General features: G+C 54.3%; 1 protein-coding gene across 9 annotated transcripts in view; it reads left to right on the forward strand.

Annotated features, from left to right (window-relative positions):
• Window positions 1-20351, forward strand: part of Mtcl1 (microtubule crosslinking factor 1) — an 84873-nt gene that overhangs the window by 57609 nt on the left and 6913 nt on the right. For 5 of the 9 annotated variants that reach the window (XM_023562696.2, XM_023562694.2, XM_023562699.2 and 2 more), the window contains 6 exons: window positions 1597-1719; window positions 4574-4804; window positions 5862-6050; window positions 11330-11497; window positions 14340-14594; window positions 18802-19101. In XM_023562696.2, coding sequence (XP_023418464.2) covers window positions 1597-1719; window positions 4574-4804; window positions 5862-6050; window positions 11330-11497; window positions 14340-14594; window positions 18802-19101 — 1266 coding nt within the window. The remainder of the gene's footprint in view (window positions 1-1596; window positions 1720-4573; window positions 4805-5861; window positions 6051-11329; window positions 11498-14339; window positions 14595-18801; window positions 19102-20351) is intronic. The other 4 variants (XM_023562698.2, XM_023562700.2, XM_023562701.2 and 1 more) reach the window with 2 other exon arrangements.

A 20351-nucleotide genomic window follows, 5' to 3' on the forward strand; every position in this document is an offset into this window, starting at 1 on the left:
AGTGGTGACGCCACTTAGCTCTTCTTGGCCCCTCCATCTCGTGCTCCTCACATGTAGATCCCTCTCCATTTCTGTCGTCTGCCTTTTATTTTACTCTTATTTATACTTCAGTTTCTCCCGTAAGAGAAACCATATAGAAGTTAAGCCAACGTGTCTGATTTACTTCACTTAATGTTACATTCTCACGGGAGCCTGTGCACATTTAAACATCCTCAAATAGTCCTTCCTGGAAAGGAAACATTGGCCACCAGGGTAAATTCAACCTGCAGACAGACACCTGTTTTCAAAGCGATCCCGCATGTAAAGACTACAAGCAGTCTCTTAACATCCAGCGAGTCAAAGGAGTGTGTAATAGTTTCAGATGCTCTTGAGTTTCGTAAAATAGGAAGGGTTTAAATCTCTGCTTTCAAAAGTTTTACCCATGGTTGGTGAGTTGCTGGTGTGCCTCAGACTCTGGTGCATTTTCCTTGCTGTAATCCCAGGAGGGGCTTTGGCCTGGCTTTCCCTCCCACGTTTCCCACCACTGGGTATAGTCCTTGCTCGTGGCAGCTTCAGGCCCATCAGACCAGGATGAGTGGTGACCTCAGGGAAACTGAACACATGGGTTAAAGGGAGGCATTTTGAGCCAGTGGGCTGATGTGTTTCTATAGCAACCATCCTTTCCAGCGTTATGAATCACCTGTGCTCACATGGCACAGCCCAGCAAGTAAAACGTCAGGTTAAATTTTAGCAGTGCCTGAGGTTAGTGTGACAGTGTTTCCGCCTCTAAAAAGCACTTTATTTCAAAAGTAATGACTGCGGGCTGGGGATTTAGCTCAGTGGCATAAACACCTGCCTGGCAAGAGCATGGTTGTGAGTTCGATATCTAGTACCAAAAAAAAAAGTGATGAATGTGACCTCTGTCGCAGGTCCATTGGGACACAAAAGATAGAGCGTAGCACAAAGAATAATCATGCGGGCTCCTTGACCTGCTTTCAGCGTGGTCGTGGCAACCAGCTCTATGTAGATCGTCTTGTGTGATAAGTAGGTCTCCTCGAGATCCTCCCGGGCTGTGTTGCCATTGTGGGATTTGAGGACAGGGGACAGCTCTGTCCCCAGAGCACTGGGGATGAGACAAGGACCTCTCAGCAGCAAGTGTCCGGACACTGACTGTGCAGTCAGAGACCCCTGTGGCTCAGGGTGCATCTACGGGCGAGTATGTGCACTTGGCCCAGGTGCCGTGCCAAGGTCCCCAATCATACTGTGTCTCAGAGCCACCCAGGTGCCACCACCATGACAGGGATCTTGTCACATGCCCTGGCCCCTTCTTGAGTGGCCCTGTGGTTATGCTGGTGACAACAAAGTGCCAGGTCCCTGTGCAGCCACTTTGCCTCCTGGGCAGGAGATGAAGGGTGAGTGACATTGCCATCTCCCAGTCACACAGGTGGCCATGGAGCCAGGGCACAGGGCTCCTGGGACATGGCCACAGTCACTCCACTGCTGCAGCCCATGCGTGTTGCTCTGTGTGTGTCTCTGGGTGTGCCGATGTCTGTCCTACGTTGCCACCTGGGCAGCATTCTCATTGCCACTAAAGCCCTTCCTTTGTCCCACTGGTAGCTCAGGGACTCTCCCGTTCTCCCTGAGCAGAGTGTGTCGGTAGCAGAGCTTCAGGGCCAGCTTGCACAGGCGACCAGACTGCGGCAAGAGGAGACAGAGACATTGGCAGACACGATCCGGAAGGTAAATTTGCGCTCGGAGCCCAGCACAGCCCTTTATGCAGCCGCAGAGCCCCTGTCTATGCTCGGCATGGTGACACATGCCAGTGAGGGAGACTGACAGGCAGGAGGAACCCAGGTTCTAGTGCAGCCCACATGGCTCAGTGACTTAGCAAAACCTTGTCTTGAAACATTAAAAGTAGGGTATAGATAGAGCTCAGTGAGAGGGTCCTGGGTTCAATCCCCAGGACCAGGTTACTGTTTTACCATGCACATGAGGTCACACAGCCCCTCTCAGATGTGTCCCTGTCTGTAGAGGATGTTCTGCAGAACCCTGAAGCCACACAGTGCCCAACTCTGCATACACTGGTTTTCTGCAGCATATGAATAATAAAGCCAAACTCACAACATAGCGCTGAACAGATGCACAGCCATGAGATAGCAGAGCATTACTGTGCTGGAACGTTTTCAAAAGTTCAGAGGTTGGCTGTTTTGGGCATCTCTGCTTTGGTACATGGGGCCGTGCATGACCACAGGTAGCCGAAACCACAGAGCAGTCCCATAGCAGGGCAAATGCACGTCAAGGTTTCTGCCACAGGGTCAGTGAAAGCTGACGAAGCAGGGGCCTTTAGTCCAGCCAGACAGGCAGTGTGACTGTCACCGCGATGGTCACATCAGCTGAATTTTCTGACAGCAACATCAGCTCCCCCTACACTGTTGTCTTCAAAACCCTCACTGCTGGCGCATAGACCGGAGGAGCTTCTGGCTGCTCCAGGCCTCAGAGTCACCTGTAGCAGGTGATCATTCTTTATCCATTGACTTCCTGGAGCCCCTGCCCTGGAGGGTGGGAGGTTTGCAGGTGCGGGCAGCCCCACCCCGTGCCCCACATCTGATTTCATCTGATTTCGATCCAGGTTCCCTCTGCTGCAGCATCTCTGTGCCCTTGTGTTTGCTGTTGAAAGATCACTGCATTCAAAGCAAAACAGAGCTGCCGCGCTGCTCCAAAATGTGCCGGGGATTGGTGCCATGAGGGGCAGCATGTGTGTTGCGCATGTGACCCAGGCCGCCAAGGCCTAAGTGGGTCACAGCCTGATTAGGGACCACACGCTGCCCCACTTGGCTTATGGAGCAGCAGCGAGTGCCCTGGCCCGCCTCTCCCGGGGCACACACAGCCCTTTCCAGACGTGGCTGTCAGGAGGTCAGAACCATCGTCAGCGGAGGGAGTCACTGTGTGTTATGCAGAAGATGAATTCCTAATTAAAAAACGTGTGGGCATCACCCACAGATGGTCCAGCTTTGAATTCTTTGTGGGAGAGGCTTGTCTGGAGCTTGGAGTCCTGAGGAAGGGGTGTGTTCAGCCACATAGGCCGCTCAGAGCAGAAGGGTCCCTGTCCCCTGATGTCCCCAGGGCAGCCCCAAGGCTGGGACACACGTGGAGCTAAGGAACAGAAGACGTGGAAAGGGCAGAGGGCATTGGGTCCTGCAGGTAAGGGGCCCCTCGGTCCCCACACTGTTGCAGCATCTCAGGAGGAGCTGGGTTGTCTTCATGTCACCCCTGAGGAAGCTGAGGCTCTGACACAGCCAAGATGGACACAGCAGCCCACAAGGTGCAGCAGACATGGTTTCCCATGGAACCAGCTGCCCCACCCCACCCTGATGTCCCTGGGGAAGATAGGTGGGGGCCCTAGAGGTCTGCTGATGCATGGACAGCGTCACCACTATTCGTCAGAAACCCAACACAGGGTAGGTGTCACACAGGGTCTCACTGTGCAGTTTAGGCTGGGTTTCAGTCCACTTTGTAGCCCAGGCTGTTCTTGAACTTCAAATGATCCTCCTGCCTCAGCCTCCCAAGTGCTAAGATTACTGGCATGCGCTACCATACCCAGATTATTGGCCTTCATTGTCAGCAGCCATTGGTGTCACCTCGGGCAGCCGTGTGCCTGCGAGTTAACCCAGTACTCAAGAGGGAAGTCACTGCCTTGGTCTTCAGCTCCATTGGACATTATGAAGTCAGGAGAGGTTGCTGACAAGAGGAGTCTGCACTTGAGTCCCCTTTCTGGAGTGTGAAACGAAAGCCTTTGACCCTGTGTGTCATCTTAGCTGCTGTAGATTTCATTCTTGTACGTTATCTGAGAAATAAGATTTAATTTGCACCCTTTTGCTTAATCAGTACTGAGCCATGCTAATCATTGTGTGAAGGATAACTTTTGAAGTGTTTTAACAACAGTAACTTAGCCAGGCATGGTGGCACACACCTGTAGTCCCAGCTACAAGGGAGGCTGAGGCAAGAGCATCAGTTGAGTCCCGGACTTTGAGGTCAGCTTGAATAACATAACAAGACCCCTATTTCAAAGAAAAGCAAAAGGCAGGAGCAGGATGTTGAGGTGGGCGATACTACTTTATCAGAGCACTCTTGTCTCTCCAGGAGAGATGCAGATCTGATGGAGTGTTAAGTCCTAAGTGTGGAAATGGATTGCCCCACACTGAGGACACAGACCTCGTCCCTCCATCTTTCCGTCCCTCCCTCAGCTCTCTGCCAGCTCTGTTGGGCTGGGGGGACCCAGACTCAGGAGGTGTGAGGCAGGGATTGCCATTTCCTTCTGGTGGGACACATGTGCACTGAGCTCAGATGCTGGAGAGGTGGGACCTATTTCCCTTAAGTCCCCTGTAAGCCAGGGTTTTGAAGGACTAGGGACAGCGCCAGCCTTCTCAAGGATAGGTGGACAGAGTGGCCGTGATGCCTCTGGGTCTGGAGTCACCCCACCCCAGGGGCCACTGGCTTCTGCAGCTCTCAGCAGCCTGGCTTGGGTTGGGTCTGTCGTGTGTGTGTGTATGGGCGGACAATGGAGTGTCCATTTGTCTCCTCTGTTCTGTTCAAGATGGAGGAAGAGCACCTGTACGCGCTGCGCTGGAAGGAGCTGGAGATGCAGAGCCTGGCACTGCAGAGCACACTGCACACGCGCACTTGGGCCGAGGAGCGGGCGCTGCTGCAGGAGGAGCTGGGCTCGCTGAGGCAGAGCATCTTCCTCTTCTACATCAAGCTCCGGTGGCTGCTCATACACTGGCGGCAGGCGAAGCAGACGGGGGACAAAGGGGAGGATGGCGCCGAGGTAATGTGGCCCGAGCATTGCCATTCGCTCACCTCCACATCCACAACTTTGGGTCATCCTATGCGTTTGATGCAAGCCATGGAATGCAGTGGTGTGTCCAGTTACATTTGAACTGGCCGGGGACCTGGCTTGGAGAGCATGCTGATCTGTGACCCCATCATGGAGCCTTTTGCTGTCGACTTACTGTTTCACTGGTGTCACCCCGAGGTCCTTCCCTGTCTTTGCTAGCCTCGCTGCTTCCAAAGCCTTTACCCTGTCCCCATTTCGCCCCAATGCTCAAATCACATGCCAGCATCTTCCGGGGTCTCCACTGAGTCCCCGACCTCCCTGCATGCTCCTCCCGCTGTGTGTCCATTCCCAGATAGGTGACAGCATGGCACATAGCGGCTCGTGTTCTGATGGGGTTTCGTTGCCAAGGTGAGGGCAACCTCAGGCTCCCAGGCTCAGGGGCTACCGAGCCTCCCTCCGTGGGTTTCCTTGGAGCCTCCAAAGAGCTCTTGTCCGCTTTCCACTCCAGGGCCATGTGTGCAGTGTCTGCCCTCCCGGGAGAGGGAGTTGTCTTTCCTCAGGTTGCAGAAAGTCTTTAAAAGTGAATTCAGCCAGCTTCCCAGTACCCACGACACAAAAAGTCATCCTTAGGCAGTAAAACTAGCTGTAAGGCTTCCTGTCGGTTGGCACTCTAGGATTTCCTCTAAGCAACCCTGACTCACGAGCAGTACAATGAGAAGTCAGGGCTTTTAGTAAGCAGAGCCCCCACCTGGTGCTGGGCAGCCGGAGGAGATGCAGTGTGCGAAATGCCCATGTGGACCTCGGAGGGGAAGAGACTCGGGAAGAAAGAACCTGACAGTCCATAAATGGGTACGTCTGTTCAAACAGTAAAACTCAGGAGTTTGCCCTCCCAGGTTCTCAGGAGGCTGAGGGAAGAGGATCACTTGAGCTTAGGAGTTTGAGGCCAACATGGGCAACGTCGTGAGAGCTTGTTTTCTTAAAAAAGGAAAATCAGGCCATCCGGCACAAGGCTGCAGGCAAAGCTATGTGTCATGTGTGCTGATTTCAGGGTGAACATACAGAGACCCTCCCTGGGCTTGAGGAGCTTGGAATCCAGGGTGCCCACCAGGCCGATGGGCCCGAGTGTGATGACAGCGACCGAGGCTGTGGCTTTCCAGTAGAGGAGCACAGCCCAGCACAGATCAGCGACCACGCACTGCGGCTGCAGATGGTGGACGGGGCGCCGCTCCCCAGGCAGGTGGGTGCCTGACCCCGTGCTGTCCCCCCGGGCTACACTTGGGGGTCCCGTCTCAAGTATCGTCACTGCAGCTGGAATGTACTCCACCTCGCTGCCATCCCTGTGCCTGCTGGCAGTCGCCAGGCTTGGGTTAGCAGTGCCTTTGTGCGGCCGCTCGCCCCACAACGGCCCCTTCATTCTCTGGGCTGGGTGGGCTACAACAGAGGACCCCTGTGAGGGCAGCCAGGTGGGGTGCATCCCTCTGGGAGCAGCCAGCCTGTCCTAGAGGCAGAGAATCCAGGGTCTACTGTGGACTGAGTGGTTGAGCATGTCCGGGAAAGCGGGAACCTGAAAGCTAGAAAGAGCTCGTAGCAGTGCTGGGCCAGGATGTGGGCTGTGCAGCTGGCGGGCAGCATGGAGAAAGACCGGTGTTCCAGGCCCCAGTGCAAATGAAGGGTTTCGGGTTCTCTGCGGCCGTTTGAAACATGCTGTCCCCAATCCAGTGTTTGATGCTGAAGCACACAGGAGCAGGTGTGAGAGCCTTGGGACTTAGGTCCAGATCTAAATGAGAGAGGAAGCAGTGTTGTCCTGAACCCAGGTCCACTCTTGCGTGCCCATCCACCCCCACGTACCCCCCAAGTGTGGGGACTCCAGAAATAGAGGACACTTTCCAAGGACCTTTGCCGCACACCATTGGGAAGTGTGTTACTGTCCACGGGGACAAGCTCCACTTCTGGCCGGGAAACATTCTGGAGAAGCTGCCAGTGTGATGCACGGGGCCCGAAGATGTCTCTGGCTTCCTGATCTTTACTCAGTGGTGGAGGTGGCTGGTGGTTCTCTGTGCAGGCATTTGAGGCCAGCGTGGCCACAGCTGCTTGTGTAATGGAGGTTTCTCGATTCCTCTGAAATCAGGGTTAAACCCAGGTGATCCGTGGTGCTGGGATCATCACCCCATGGTTCCAACAGCCCATCTTCTCAGGGGTAGACTGATGACCAAAAGTCCTTTTTCCTTCTGGGAGGTGAGGTGCTGCTCCTGTTAACACCACCAGGTACAGGTGTGCAGAGCTAATGCAGATTCTGTAGCAGGAGCCACAGGGGTGCTGTTCCTCAGTCCTCTGCTCCCAGTCCCTGTAGAGGTCCCTGGCCTACCTGGGCCAGGTGCGGGTAGCATCCTCCAGCCACAGGGCCTGGAGACTGGCCCATCAGACACTCCAGTCCACCTGGGCCGGCTCCCTGGCTGTTTTGCTGCCCCTGTTCTGTCTCGCCTGAGATAAAAGAAGCTTCCAAAAAGAACATTTCTGCCAGATGAGACCTGGTTTATTTTTGCATTGTGCTGGGGATCAAACCCAGGGTCTGGAGCATGGTAGGTGAGCACTCACCCCTGAGGGCCACCCCACCCTGCTAACAAGAAAGCTCTGTCCTGAGCCTAGATGGCTCCTCCACGTGAGGTTCGCCTCTTCCCCTCCTGCATGGACTCCCTGGCAAGACCGCTGCCCTCCATGGAAGAGGAGCCTCCTGGGCTCCTCTTTGACCCTTGGGGTCCCTTGGCCATTGTTCCTGTTGCTCTGAACTTCTCAACTTGCACAGGTGCAAGTTCACATGTACACAAGGAGACCCAGTAAGAGGACTCTGCCTGCCCCTCCGTCCTTTCCGCAGCTGGCAGCTTACAGCACCCCACAGAGGGTGACACAGCTCCAGCCCTCCCTGGGTCATGGTTTCCTTCCGAGTAGCCGCTGGGTTTTTGTCAGACCTGCCCTGATTTAAGCCTCTGAACAATCGCTCAGTGTTCACTGTTAAACATGGGCGTCATTGACTCTTCTTTAGCTGTAACTGTCTTGGGATGCTGACAGCAGCAGCATTAGTGACTGAAGGCACAGAGGGCTCCAGAATCCTTGGCCGGAGCACAGGTGGCTCCTGGGAAATGGATCCCCAGACCCTGAAAGTGCCAGTTAGGGCCTCACCAGCGGGGGAGGACAGTGGTTTTAGAAGAGAATCTTAGATTAATCTGAATGTAACAATGAAGGCTAAAAGATGACAGATGACTTTTTAGCCGCATGTTGCTGGATGTGTGACTGCATCATTTCTGGCTGGTGTCACTGGGAAGGTCTTATCCTTGCTGATACAGGAGTGGCCTTCCCTGCTGTGCCTGCCCCTGCCCTGCCCTGTGTGTACCAAACAGGAGCTGCACACAGCCAGGGGGGTGTTCCCCAAGGATCGCAGAGTTCCTAGCTGCATAGAATAACCCCGATAAGAAGGACACAGAGGCCCGCACCTCTATTTTGTGGCTATCTTTTTGCAGATCAGCCTGCGGCAGCAGGTCAGTATGTCTGCTCCACTCGTCTCCGAAGATAATGGCTCTGAGAAGGCTGCGTGGGGTCAATCAGTGGTGGCTTGGTATTATCCGTGGTAGGATTTCACTGAGGCACCTTCTCAGAAGCCTGGGATTCTTTTAAAATTTTATTTGGAATATAGTAAAAATACAACAGAACAAGACAGAACAAAGCCAATCGAGACAATGCAGTGACACTGGTACAGAACTTCACAGCAGGATATTGGGATGGTAGTAATAGGTACTACAGTACATCTCATTATCTTCACAATAGTTGTCCAGTCAGTTCACTATAGCAAAATCAAACCAAAAACAGAACATTATAAAACCAGTTGAAAAAGCAAAACAATCATTACAAAACATAACAGTGAAAATAACCTTTGCCTTGAAACAGAACATAGAAGGAAGTCCCCCATATTTGCTGTATTGCATATGGTCATCCTCCCAAGAGATGTTCAGACCTCTGTCCCCAGTTGCTCACGGGGGCACCGGCAGGCTCACTGGAACAGCTGACTGGTTCTTCTGGCCCATGCCAGGGGTGCTTACTGAGAGGGCGGGCAAATTGGAGAAGTCTGGGATTTTGAAAGGCACAGCTTCTCAGCATTCTGGGTGCAGCACCTAAGCCGTAACCCCTGCATCACTTCCTGTGGGTGGTGGTTGTTGTAGGCCTACATTGCAGTGTGACTGACCGGCAGCGGTAGTGGCCTCGAAGCTGTGCGGGGTGACACGTTACCCTGTAGTTGGGCTCCGGGCTCAATTTTAGAAGTATTTTAAGCCTTGCCCATGCTAAAACGCCCTCCAGTGGAAGATGAAGTACTGAAGCCATTTTACCCTGCTTCTATGCTAGAAAACCAGCAAGCTGCCCTTTGAACCGTCTGAAGAGTTGGGCTTTGGGTTTGAAACTGCCTTCTATTTAAGCACCCCTACCCAAAGGCTGCAGAGCTACACTCCTAGCACCAGAGCCTCAGGGGGCTTCGTGCCCAGTGTGGCTTTTGGTGGAAAGACCTCTAAGTGGGTCTGTTAATTTGATACTTGATTTGGGTCGAGTTTTTACCCAGAGCCTATCCCACGGCAGGGAAGGAGGAGAGAAAAGAAGCTTACAGGCTTACCCGCTTGTTTCCCTGGCAGGGGAGAAGACAGCAGTCTCACAGACATTAGGGTGCTTCTCTGAGGCAGAGTTAAAAGAAAGCCCTGGGGGTCGGGACATAGTTCAGCTATAGAGTGCTTGCCCAACTCATAAATCAGGGCCCTGGCTGCAAGGCAGGAAGGAGAGGGTCACAGGGAGGAGTGGAGGGGAAGAGGATGGGCAAGGGGCTCGGCAGGGCATGGAGTCATCATCTGAATATTTCCAGCCCGGCTCATCTGGTTTCTGGAGTACACACCCACTGGGGTGCAGTCCAGGCCCTTGCTTCCTTAACATCAGCACCTCAGTGGGACCTGGGTTCCTCCTGGCCACAGGCTCCTCTGTAAGGTGGGGAGCACAGCAGTGACAGAGCTGCAGGGCGGGGGAGAGACACAAGCAGGATTGTAGAGGCCCGTGGGAAGCCATGTCAGTGACTATTGTGCCTGGGCTTTTACGTATATGTGTATAAAAACTGTTGGGAAGAGTTGTGCCTGTCCATGGCTCCTCTGGGTCTCCAGAAATGTCCCATAGACAGCCCCTTTGTGACCTCATGCATTTGTGGCAGAAGCTGTGCTGGCTTCCTGCCACACCACGCACGGTTCCTGGCCCGTGAGGATAACAAGTACCAGCAGCCTCGATGCTCTGGGCTCCCTTGTTCTCACCCCAGAGCAGTTCTGGAGCTCGGTCTTGGTGATTAATCTTACCCGGGGTCACAGGCTACTGCATTGATTACTGTGACTCAAACGTGCGTGAAAACCGTTAAGCCTTGATTTTATTGAATCTGGTATATAATAACGTCAAATAGTACTTGCTTCCCTTCCTTAGAAGGCAGATTTTCAGTCTGGAGTGTTCGGTTATTCTGCTCATAGAAAAGGGTTTCTCTTTTACTAATTTAGCTTTATTTAAATGTAAAATTATACACCTAAACTTCCCGAGGTTCTTCGCACGGACTTCGGGGTGTGTTTGCCGGTTACTGGGTGACTTTAGAACCGGGCTGGGCTCAGAATGTGCTTTGGTGCTTTCTGGTTGGCCGAGGCGGGGAGCCAAGTGACAGCGTGCTTCATTTGGCTACACAAGCTCTGTGGCAGAATCCCTGCATGGACGCACGCTCACGCAGGGATCGTGAGCTCACACTGTGCCGAGGAAGGCCCGGGGAGAGCTCAGAAAACATAAAGGCTTTTACATGAGGTACAAACAGCTGCCGTGAAAACCCTAGATGTGTCCGCTGTTTACCTAACACAGCTAGGGTCCTGCAGACACTGGAATGCCAGCCTGGGTGGGGCTGTGTTCCCAGAAGTGACAGGATGCAGAGGGCAGGTTAGAGGCAGCTGCAAAGGGGCTGTGTGAAGTGTGCAGAGGCCTGGTGGTGGGGGGTAGGCTCCGCTGTGCCCCAGATGCACATGTCCCCACTGAGCCATGGGTCGCCCCACCCGGATAGCCAAGCTTCTGCCTGGTGACCACAGATCAGATGCAGCCACTTCCTGTTAACGAGCGTGCGGCCTTTGAGCCATCCTTTCCACTTCGGCTGCACAGAGGGACATGTGTACGTTTTCTCAGGTCCACACCCCACACCAGGTGGAAGCAGCCCAGTCCCAAGCTGTGGACACCTGATGTCCCATAGGGCGGCTGGCCAGCCCCACTCAGGCCTCTTGCACTTCCTGCGTCTCTGCCGCTGCGGCAGGTCCCAGGGCACAGGCCCGAGTCTCATCTGTGGGGATACCTGCCCGGGACCCAGGAAGCACAGCCCCCCAATCTGGCAGACCCTGTCCCCAACTGCCAGGGCCGCCCCTTCTCTGCCTTGAGGGTGCTCCCGCCATGGAAGCGTCGCCTGACCTGATGTCCCCGCAGGTGGTGGAAAACCAGCACCTGTTCCGCGCCCTTAAGGCCCTGCTGGAGGACTTCCGCTGCGAGCTGTGGGAGGACGAGCTGGCCCGGCGGCGGCTGCAGCAGCAGTACGCCAGCGACAAGGCAGCCTGGGATGTGGAGTGGGCCGTGCTTAAGTGCCGCCTGGAGCAGGTACTGGCAACTGGGGTGTCCCACCACTTGGGCTGGAGGTACAGTGGAGGATGGTGCCCCAGTCCAGGAGAAAGGGGGGCTGGCAGCTAGGGCCCTCCATATGGTGCCAGCTGAGGTCCCCGACACTCCCAGGTCCCTAATGTGCCTGTCAGGCAGTACATGTCGTGGCGTCGTTGGCCCACCTGCCCTCCACAAGGTTTGGGGGGCCAGTGTGATGACATCATCACACTGAGCTGCTGCAAGCATAGTGAGGGGAATGTGCTCTGGCAGGGCACACACCGTCCTCACACACCTCATATTACTGGAAAGACTCTCAGTGTCAGCCTCCTTCCCACCCCAAGGGAAACTGAGGGCCGGAGGAGCAGGCTTCACATCTCGAGCCACTTAGCACTGAGGAGGGAGAGCCCTGCGTCCTGCCTCCTTCTGCACATGACCCCCGTCCGTGGCACCCCAGCCTTTCCCAGGGTTTCTCCTCTGAGAGTCCTAAAGAGTAATCCACAGCCTCCACAGCATCTGCTGCTCTGGGCTCATCTGCTCCTGAGTCCTGGGGAGGTGGGGTCTGAGTGGCTCTGATCACCACTTTCCTGGACTGTGCCACGGTTGGTAAAGGTCACATAAGCTGCTTTGGTTGTGAGAGAAGAAAATAGTATAGAAAGCAGCATGTCTCAAACAGCCTGGGGAGGAGAGGAGGTGGCCTGTTGGCTCCTGGTAACACGTGTACCCCACCGCTGCCAGCTGCCCTGGGCCCCTGCTGTCCTGCACCATACGCGCGGACACCCTTGGTCAGAGCTGCTGTCTGCCCAGTGTTTAGCAGGCAGGACCGGCACTGGGAGACTGAGCGCGGCTGCCCTTGGCCAAGCTGCCTCTCCCCCTGTTTAAAGATGTGCGTGCAAGGCACCTGGGGGGGAGGGCTAAATATTTTCCAAGACGTGAGACACTAAAGAGGGGAGGCCTGAGCTCTGATGAGAGCCAGTTTCACAACATCTCAGCTTTGTTGGGAACTGGCACCCACTCACACGTTCACTACAAGCACAGGCTCGGGGAGTTAGCGCCCAGCAGAAAGAGAGCTCGGACTGTAAACCCGGAGGCCAGGAGGCCGACTCTACCCAGATCAGCCAGGGGGTTTCTTACACACGTATGACTGGGAAGCTGTGTCTGTGGCCTGGACCGGTCCATCTGTTATCTCAGCTTGGTCTTCTACTTCAGTGCAGCTGGTTTAGTCCCACTAAAATTTAAATATTTCCCTACGGGCGGACCTGTCCAGTGCTTTTCCCTGCTCTGCAATTCTTTCCACTGGCGCCCAAATCAGACCTTGTGCGCACTTGGCATCTAACAGCCTTCGAGGTGTTTCTCACTGGTGGGCGACAGGAACAGGGGCCATTGTGGGCAGTAGCATGGGAAGAGCTATGCTCTTCCACCTTACTGGGGGCTCGGGAAGGCTGCACTGAGGTGTCACAGGCTGGTGGCGATAGCCATGCAGAGGAGAACAGGCCCGGTGGGGCCTTGTGAGAGAGGGTGTGAGGCCCAGCTGAGGCACTCAGAGGTGAGGTGGGGAGGCACGGAAGCAGGCGATACCGCAAGCCTGATTTCACCATGGACTGTGGGTCTCCTTTTAAAATGATTGCTCTGGCTTCAAGGTAGAGATGAGTGGAAGCCATAGGGAGTGAGAGGATGATGGGCTCAGGGCTGTGGATTAGCTTCAGGGAGCTGTTCCACCAGAACAGGGAGGAGATGCCCTGTCTCAATGCACGCTAAGCTACACTTCACCTCCAAGCTGCAGCGCGGCCCTCAACGCACCCTGTACCCACTAACTCACCATAACTGCGACTATGAGTGCCAGGCCCCCCAGGAATCACAGACTGTGACACTGGGGAGAGCAACTGGCGTCAGAACACTTAAAAAGTATGTGATTAGCTGGGCATCTGGGAGGCTGAAGCAAGAGGATCACAAGATCTTGGCAAGCCTGAGAACCATGGCATGTTCATGCCTTCCCCACCCTCCATCTCTAGGTCCCCTTCCCTTTTGCAGAAGATCTATTTTGCCATTTCCTGTTATCTGTCTTTTGTTTGGTTTTTAAACTTACCTATACTTTAGGTTTTTCATATAGCAGAATCCATGCGATATTGAAGTTTGTGTCTGGTTTGTTTCACTCAGCATCACAGTTTCAAGGTGCCTCCATTTTCTTATAAATGGTTTAAGTTTATCCTTCTCATGGCAGAAGAGTGCTGCAAGGTATATAAAGCCGTGTCTTCCTTGTCCATTCATCTGTCCATTCATACCGGCTGCTTCCAAGATTTAGCTGCTACTATAAACACGGGTGTGCAGGGAGCCCTGTGATACACGTCTTTAACACTTGGGGAAGATGCCAAGAAGGGATGGCCAGTCAAATGGAATTTCTAGTTTTAGCTTTCTGGACTCTCTGTTCTAGTTTGTGTTCCCCTCAACAGCATAGCAGGGGCTCCTTTTCTCCCCACCGCCTCCCCAGCACTTGTTACCTGTTGACTTGTTGACTCTGGCCACTCCTTCTAGGGTCAGATGGGGTCTCAGTGCTGTTTAAATTTGCATTTTCCTTGTGGCTGTCGACGTTCCATGTTTTCGTGTACTGGCCTTCTGTCTGTCATCTTCGGAGAAGTGTCCCTTCATTTCAGATGCCCATCTTTCGATTGGGTCTTTTAGTTGGTGGCTATCAAATGTTTTCAGTTCAGGCGTTTGGCATGACATCGGTTTCTGCAGTGGCCTGGCCAGGTGACCAGGAGTCCAGGGGCTGTGTGCAAATCTGGGTCTCTTCACCCTGTGGCACCCCACTTGCTGGGAGGGTTCCCTAAGTCTTTTTCCTTGGTAGCTGGAGCAGAAGGCGGAGAGAAGTGTGGGCGAGCCGGACACTGCCTCTGAGAGCCGGGGCACGCTGCGGAGGGAGCGGGAGGCCCACCAGCAGCTGCTGGCCGATAGCCATGGCCTGGTCATGGACCTGCGCTGGCAGATGCACCACAGCGAGAAGAACTGGAGGCGGGAGAAGGTGGAGCTGCTCGAGCGCCTGGACCACGAGCGTCACAAGTGGGAGCAGCAGCAGCAGGAGCTGGCATGGAGGGTGGAGCAGGTAAGTGTGGCCACAGCCTCCCCGAGGGGCAGTGCAAGCACTGGGGTGAGAGGCTGGGCTGCCCCCGGCCTCCAGAGGAGGAGTGGAGAGAACAGAATTCCTGAGGTTTGGTGGTGGTACACGCCTGTCGTCCCAGCACTGGGGAAGCTAGAGCAGTAGGCTCTTGCATTTAAGCCCAGCCTGCACAGTTTATTGAGACTGTAGCTCAGAATAAAAAAGGACCGGGGATGTAGCTCAGCACTGAGGTCTTGAGTTGATTCCCAGCACCACCCAGAAGAGAAACAGATGCCCTCAGGTCCTAGGAGGCCTTGCCCAGGGGACCTGTGCCTGTGCTGGCACTGCCTAGTGGTCTCCATCGCTCTGTGCCTGCCTGTGTACGTGGGAATGGAGAACGATCGTTTTCTAAAGTGGTTTGTGGTGACACTTCAAGACGAGGAGTCATTTCAGGTCCTACCTGGCACTTGCCACAGAGCAAGCCTGAGTTTGTCCCCAAAGGTGCAGTCACAGCAACTGCCCTGGCCAGGGTAGGATTGAGGCCATCTGGGAAGCAGATGAGGGGTTGAGGTCAACTGGAGCTGGCTCGGGGCCTGCTGTGACCAGGAGGACCCACAGAGGGGAGGCTGTGGCCAGGCATTGTCCTCGGCCCAGCCCATGTTGATGGACTCGGAGGGGAGTGGGGAGCCGATCTCCTCTGCCCAAACCATCACCCTCCGCACTGGGCAGACTTGGCTCACGTGGTGGCTGAGGTTCCTGAGAGATGCGCAGACCTGAGTCACAGATTATGGTTCCCCTGGCTGGGTTTCATCGTTCGCAGTCGCACCCAGGTATTCACTAGGCCTCCAGGAGATCATGAATCAGGAACAAATAGACCAGGAAAAGCCACCTCATAAATTCCCGGGGAGCTGGTGCGTGTGCTCTGGGCCATGTCCGTGTCATGGCTGTTTCAGTGTCACACAGGATGTGAGAAGGTCAGAAGAAAGAGACCAGGCACCAGGGCCTTGACACCACCTCCAGGAAGCAGGCAGAGGCCTCCCTGGGTGTGGTCACTCCCACAGATGTGTCCCCTTGCTCCTATTTGATACGGCTTCATTTCAGAATCCCCCAAATCCTAGCAAGAGGAAAACTGTGGTGTTTCCGGTTCAGCTCAGAGAAAAGCAGCTCTCGGAGAAACCTCTGGAGGGCACACCGTGGGCCTGTGCCGGCGGATGGGGTCAGCTGTTAGGTGACAGCCTGAGGAAGAAGCAGCGTGGTTCCTAGGAGAATGGTCTCCAGTGACTCAGAGCGGTCCACAGTTGCCAGCGTCACAGTCACCCAGTTGGCTGGCTGCCTGGGACCCTCCTTCCTGGCCACAAGGCTGGGGTCCCTTACCGTGTACCCCAGTGATGCTGCCATGTTCCCATCCTGGCCTTGAGGGCTCCCTTTGCCTATAGGCCATGGTGGCTTATTGGTCTTGCGTGGGCTTCGTGCATTTTAAAAGCCCCATCTTGATAGAGGTTAAGTCTTTCAGACTTTCCTTTCACTCTTGGGAATGCTGGAAGAGACACACAAGGGACTCAACTTCCAGTCCTCGAACTGGGTGAGACAGTTCAGACGCTCTGTGTGCCGCAGAGGGCTGGCTGTGGAGTGTGCAGGCTTTGCTGCCCACTCACCGGGCTGCCGCTTCACCTGGCGACCGATGTAGCTGTGGATTTCACCTAAGTGAAAACGCACGCTGGGCATTCTCAGCGTGTCCTCGAACTCTGACTGCTCAGGAAGCCACACAGCCTTGATTTGGTAGTGCAGTATAGGTGGCGAAGGAGCAGCCTTAAGTCCATTTTCTGCTACAGAGCACATTCTTCGTGCTTGGCCCTGTGTCGTTCAGTTCCACTGTGACTTCCGCACCACACTAGAGGCACACTGTGTGAGTGGGGCTGTGGGAGTGGGGCTTGTCTCAGTCTGCGTGATCCGGGGTCGTTAGGTTTCCTGGAGTCACAGTACACTTGTGTTCGAATCGTGACCTTCCCAGGTAATTGAGCACATAAAGTTGCCTCTCACTGTCCTTGCAAAGCTTACTAGGAAGCTCCTACGTCACCTGACTGCCTTCCAGTAACTTTCTTAAATCAGCTGCTTTCACGACATGAAAGGCCCTTTTAAAACCTGTTGACAAAGCCACCTATTTTCCCTTGCCCAGTCTGGGTAAGAGGACACTCTTGAGGACCTTTTATGTTCTGCATTACTTGAAATGCAAGTCTGACCAATTTTCCATTTGCAAGAGAAGGTTTCCATTTGCAAGAGAAGGTCTGCCTTGAGTCACTGGTACAGTAGGTGCTGCTGCCCAGCTGGGAGGCTGCCAGGAAACCCTAGCTTTGCAGGGCTCGTTGCTCTGTTACTGCACTGCAGAGGCATCCGGGCAGCAGAGCGCTCCAGCCCGCCTGTGCCAGTCCATTTCTGAGAAACCTAACACTCAGCAGCTCGGCTGTGCAGGCTGCTCCTCCCGGCTGCCTGCGTTTATTTTTGAAATTCTACTTCCCTTGTTCATAGCTCTCCCCTTTAGTCATCCTTTCTCCTCCGTGCACATCTACAGCTTCCCTATGGGGCTTGCGTTTTAATTCCCTGCCCAGAATAGTCTGAGGGTGATCATGTGTCAAAACCAAATTGGGCTGGCACACACTGGGTGAGCACAATGGAAACTGCTCCCTTCCATTTGTCTGTGCGAAGCCTGTAGCATCTTTAGGGACCTGCAGGCGGAAGGGGCCCAGCTGGAGCCCGGGAGATTCACTTGTTCTCAATTGACCGAGACCCTGCCTCAGACTCCAGCATCTAAATCGGGACCCCTGGAATCTGCATCTTTTCAGAGTAAATCCAATTCTTTGAACTTTCACTCCCCTGTCCCTCGATGACTAGAAGAGTAAGCAGGTGCCAGCCCCTTGTCCCTGGTGCCTCCTCGGCTTTCTTCCTGCAGGGTTGCAGGCTGTGCTTGTGTTGGCTTGGGGCCAAAGACTCACATTCTTCAGGAATGGAGATGCTCCCTTAAAAACCTAGCCCAGGGCACTGTAGAATTCCCTGGCGCTGTCCCAGCACTGGAGGGCTGAAAATCTTCACCTGGCACTGCTCAGATGTCACCCCTGTCATTCTGGCAGCTCACAGATTCGAGAGAGTGTGTGGGCTCGTGCCCTTTAAAGGTCCCACCAGTGAGCAGAGGCTCAGCAATGCTGTCTGACAGGGTGGGGGGGCTGGGGGAAACACAGCCCCTGCAGGAGACCTGGGCTCCTCTCGAGCTCCCGAGCTCCCGCTGCGAGATCCCTCCTAGCACAGTGAGAGAGACAAGGAGGGCACTGTCACGTGACCTGGGAGCGGCATATCCGGGCTCCAACCTCACAGCTTGCTCTCTACTGCTGCTTTGGTTTACCAAAGTAGGGCTGGAAAGCATGTGGCTTCCCCCGCACCATCAGCCCTTAAGTTAGGCTTTACAGCAAAGCTTTAATCCCCTCAAGCAGAGGGGAAGCCGTGTTTATAATGGTCACAGCTCAGCGTGATTGTGGAGTGAGAATGGGGCCGGTTGCGGGTGATCCGGGCTCTCAGGAAAACCAGGTTCACTTTGGAAGGGTCCCCCACGCGTGGCATTCTGGTAGAATGCCCCCAGCTCTCAGAGCTATTCCCAGAGTCTGAACCCTGTTTGAGTTTTTAAAAATAAGTACATCTTTTCCCACAACACGGTACTCAAAGCTGTGAGAAAACATACTTTACAACAGAAATGAAGAAAATGTACACGTTTGGGCCTGCTGAACTGACCCCGTTTGTGTAAGGTAAATGCAATTCTCCTACTCCAAATAAAACTGTGGTTTGGTTTGTTTGTTTTTGGTTTTTTTGTTTTGTTTTGGTATTTGCTGCTGTTTTGGTTTTTTGAAACAGATCTCACTGTGTACAGAGTTCAGGCTGGCCTTGAACTCACAATATACCCCAGGCTGGCTGCAAACTTGCAGCAGTCCTCCTGCCTCAGCCTCCCAGTGCTGGCATTACAGGCATGTGCCACAAAACTGTTACTTTAAAAGAATTTGAAACTTGGTACATTCTGAAATTAGGTTGAACTTTAAGAACATTTGTTGTTTGCTGAGTCTTTCAGATTGACCCACGCCTCTTGCTACGTGTTGGTGATACATTGATCTTAATTAAGGAAACCATGAAACCCAAATGGGAGGCTAATGATTTCCATTTCTAAAATTTCAAGTTGCAGAAAGAGAACAGTCCTCGGAGAGGTAGCAGTTTCCTCTGTGATCAGAAAGAAGGCAGCCTGCGCCCCTCCTCCCCTCCAGGAGGGCCACGAGTGCCCCGGCCGGTGTCTGTGTGGCCCTGTGTGGACACTGACTCCCTGCCGTTGGAGGACCAGCCGCTGTCCAAGCTGAAGGAGTCAGACAGGTGCTCCGCCAGTGAGAACCTCTACCTGGACGCCTTGTCCCTGGACGATGAGCAAGAGGAGCCACCCCTGTCCCGCAGGCCCGAGAGGACGCTCAGGAGCCGCCTCCCCGAGGTCAGCCTGGTTCTGTGCACTCTGCTCAGCTGTGTGAGTTAGCCGCAGCAGGGTGAGCAGCTGTCACTTGGCCCAAACCCTGTGGCCTCCAGTGCCAGTCTGATTCCCTGAGGATGGAATCGCCCCTGCACTGGGGGTGGCTTGATGGCCTTGAGCCTGAGCGCCTGGGGTGATTCATGGTCAGTGCGACTTTGCCATCCCGATGGTGTCCTCCACCAGAGTGAGGGTTGAAGAGGAGCTGTCCAGCACGACTCACTCCAGGAAGTAAGGACTCGACCTGTGTGTGTTCAGCTCCTCCTCAATACAGCGTCCATTTCCTGATTCTAGGAAAGTAATAACCAAGAAAGTTCTGTGTTCAGGAGACTCCTACCATTTGAAAGCGGCAAGTATCACCAAGCCCTGGCATACGACAAATATCTTATTCCAGGCAGAGGAGAGAGAATCCAACACTAACACCACCACCACCCCATGTCTAACAAGTTCCCATGATGAACTGAGCTATAGACTGAAATGTTCACAGCAGGGTGTTACAACTAACATTTTTTTACTGACACTGGTTTTAAAAACCTCATTTTAAACACTGCTGCTCGGAGTCCTTGCTAGGACTCAGCCTCACAGTTGCCATGCCTGTTACTTGGTGTCCCAAACAGCGGTCCTTAGAGGAGAGTTCCTGTCCCACAGAGCTGTTGCCATCTGGAGAAATCATATGGGTCACATACCCTTACTTGAAATGCTGGGACCCAGAGGGGTTGTGGAGTCAGATTTCTACAGATTTGGGGTATTTGAATGTACGTCATGGGACCTGCCCCCACCCCACATGGCCCAAAGTATGGTTCGTATTGTGGCCATGGGGCCAGGTCTCAAGCTTCAGATTTGGTAGCGTCTGTAGTCTCCCAGGGGCCCCTTTCAGAGCAGAGCAGATGCAGGACACCTACACACATGTCCTGGCCCAGCCACGTCACAGCTGGAGCAGGGGCATGGGCTCTGCTAGCGTTCATTGTTCATGGAGCATGTCCCGTGACCTCCGCATGCTTCCTCCCAGCCGGGCCTGCCCTCTGCCCGCTGGGCTCTGGCGCCTTGCTAAGGGGACGCTGCTTAACCGCACTTCCGATCCTGAGGTTTATGACACACTGGTGAGGGACATGCCAGCTGCTCGAGGGACACGAGTCTCCCAGTGCGCCCTTCATGCCGCCTCCCCAATCACACAGGCACCCCCCCGGGTGAACCCCGAGGCAGGGGACTGGACAGGT

The sequence above is a fragment of the Cavia porcellus genome, unplaced genomic scaffold, assembly GCF_034190915.1.
Source record: "Cavia porcellus strain 051 isolate PalLab524CR breed Dunkin Hartley unplaced genomic scaffold, mCavPor4.1 scaffold_20, whole genome shotgun sequence".
NCBI lineage: Eukaryota > Metazoa > Chordata > Mammalia > Rodentia > Caviidae > Cavia > Cavia porcellus.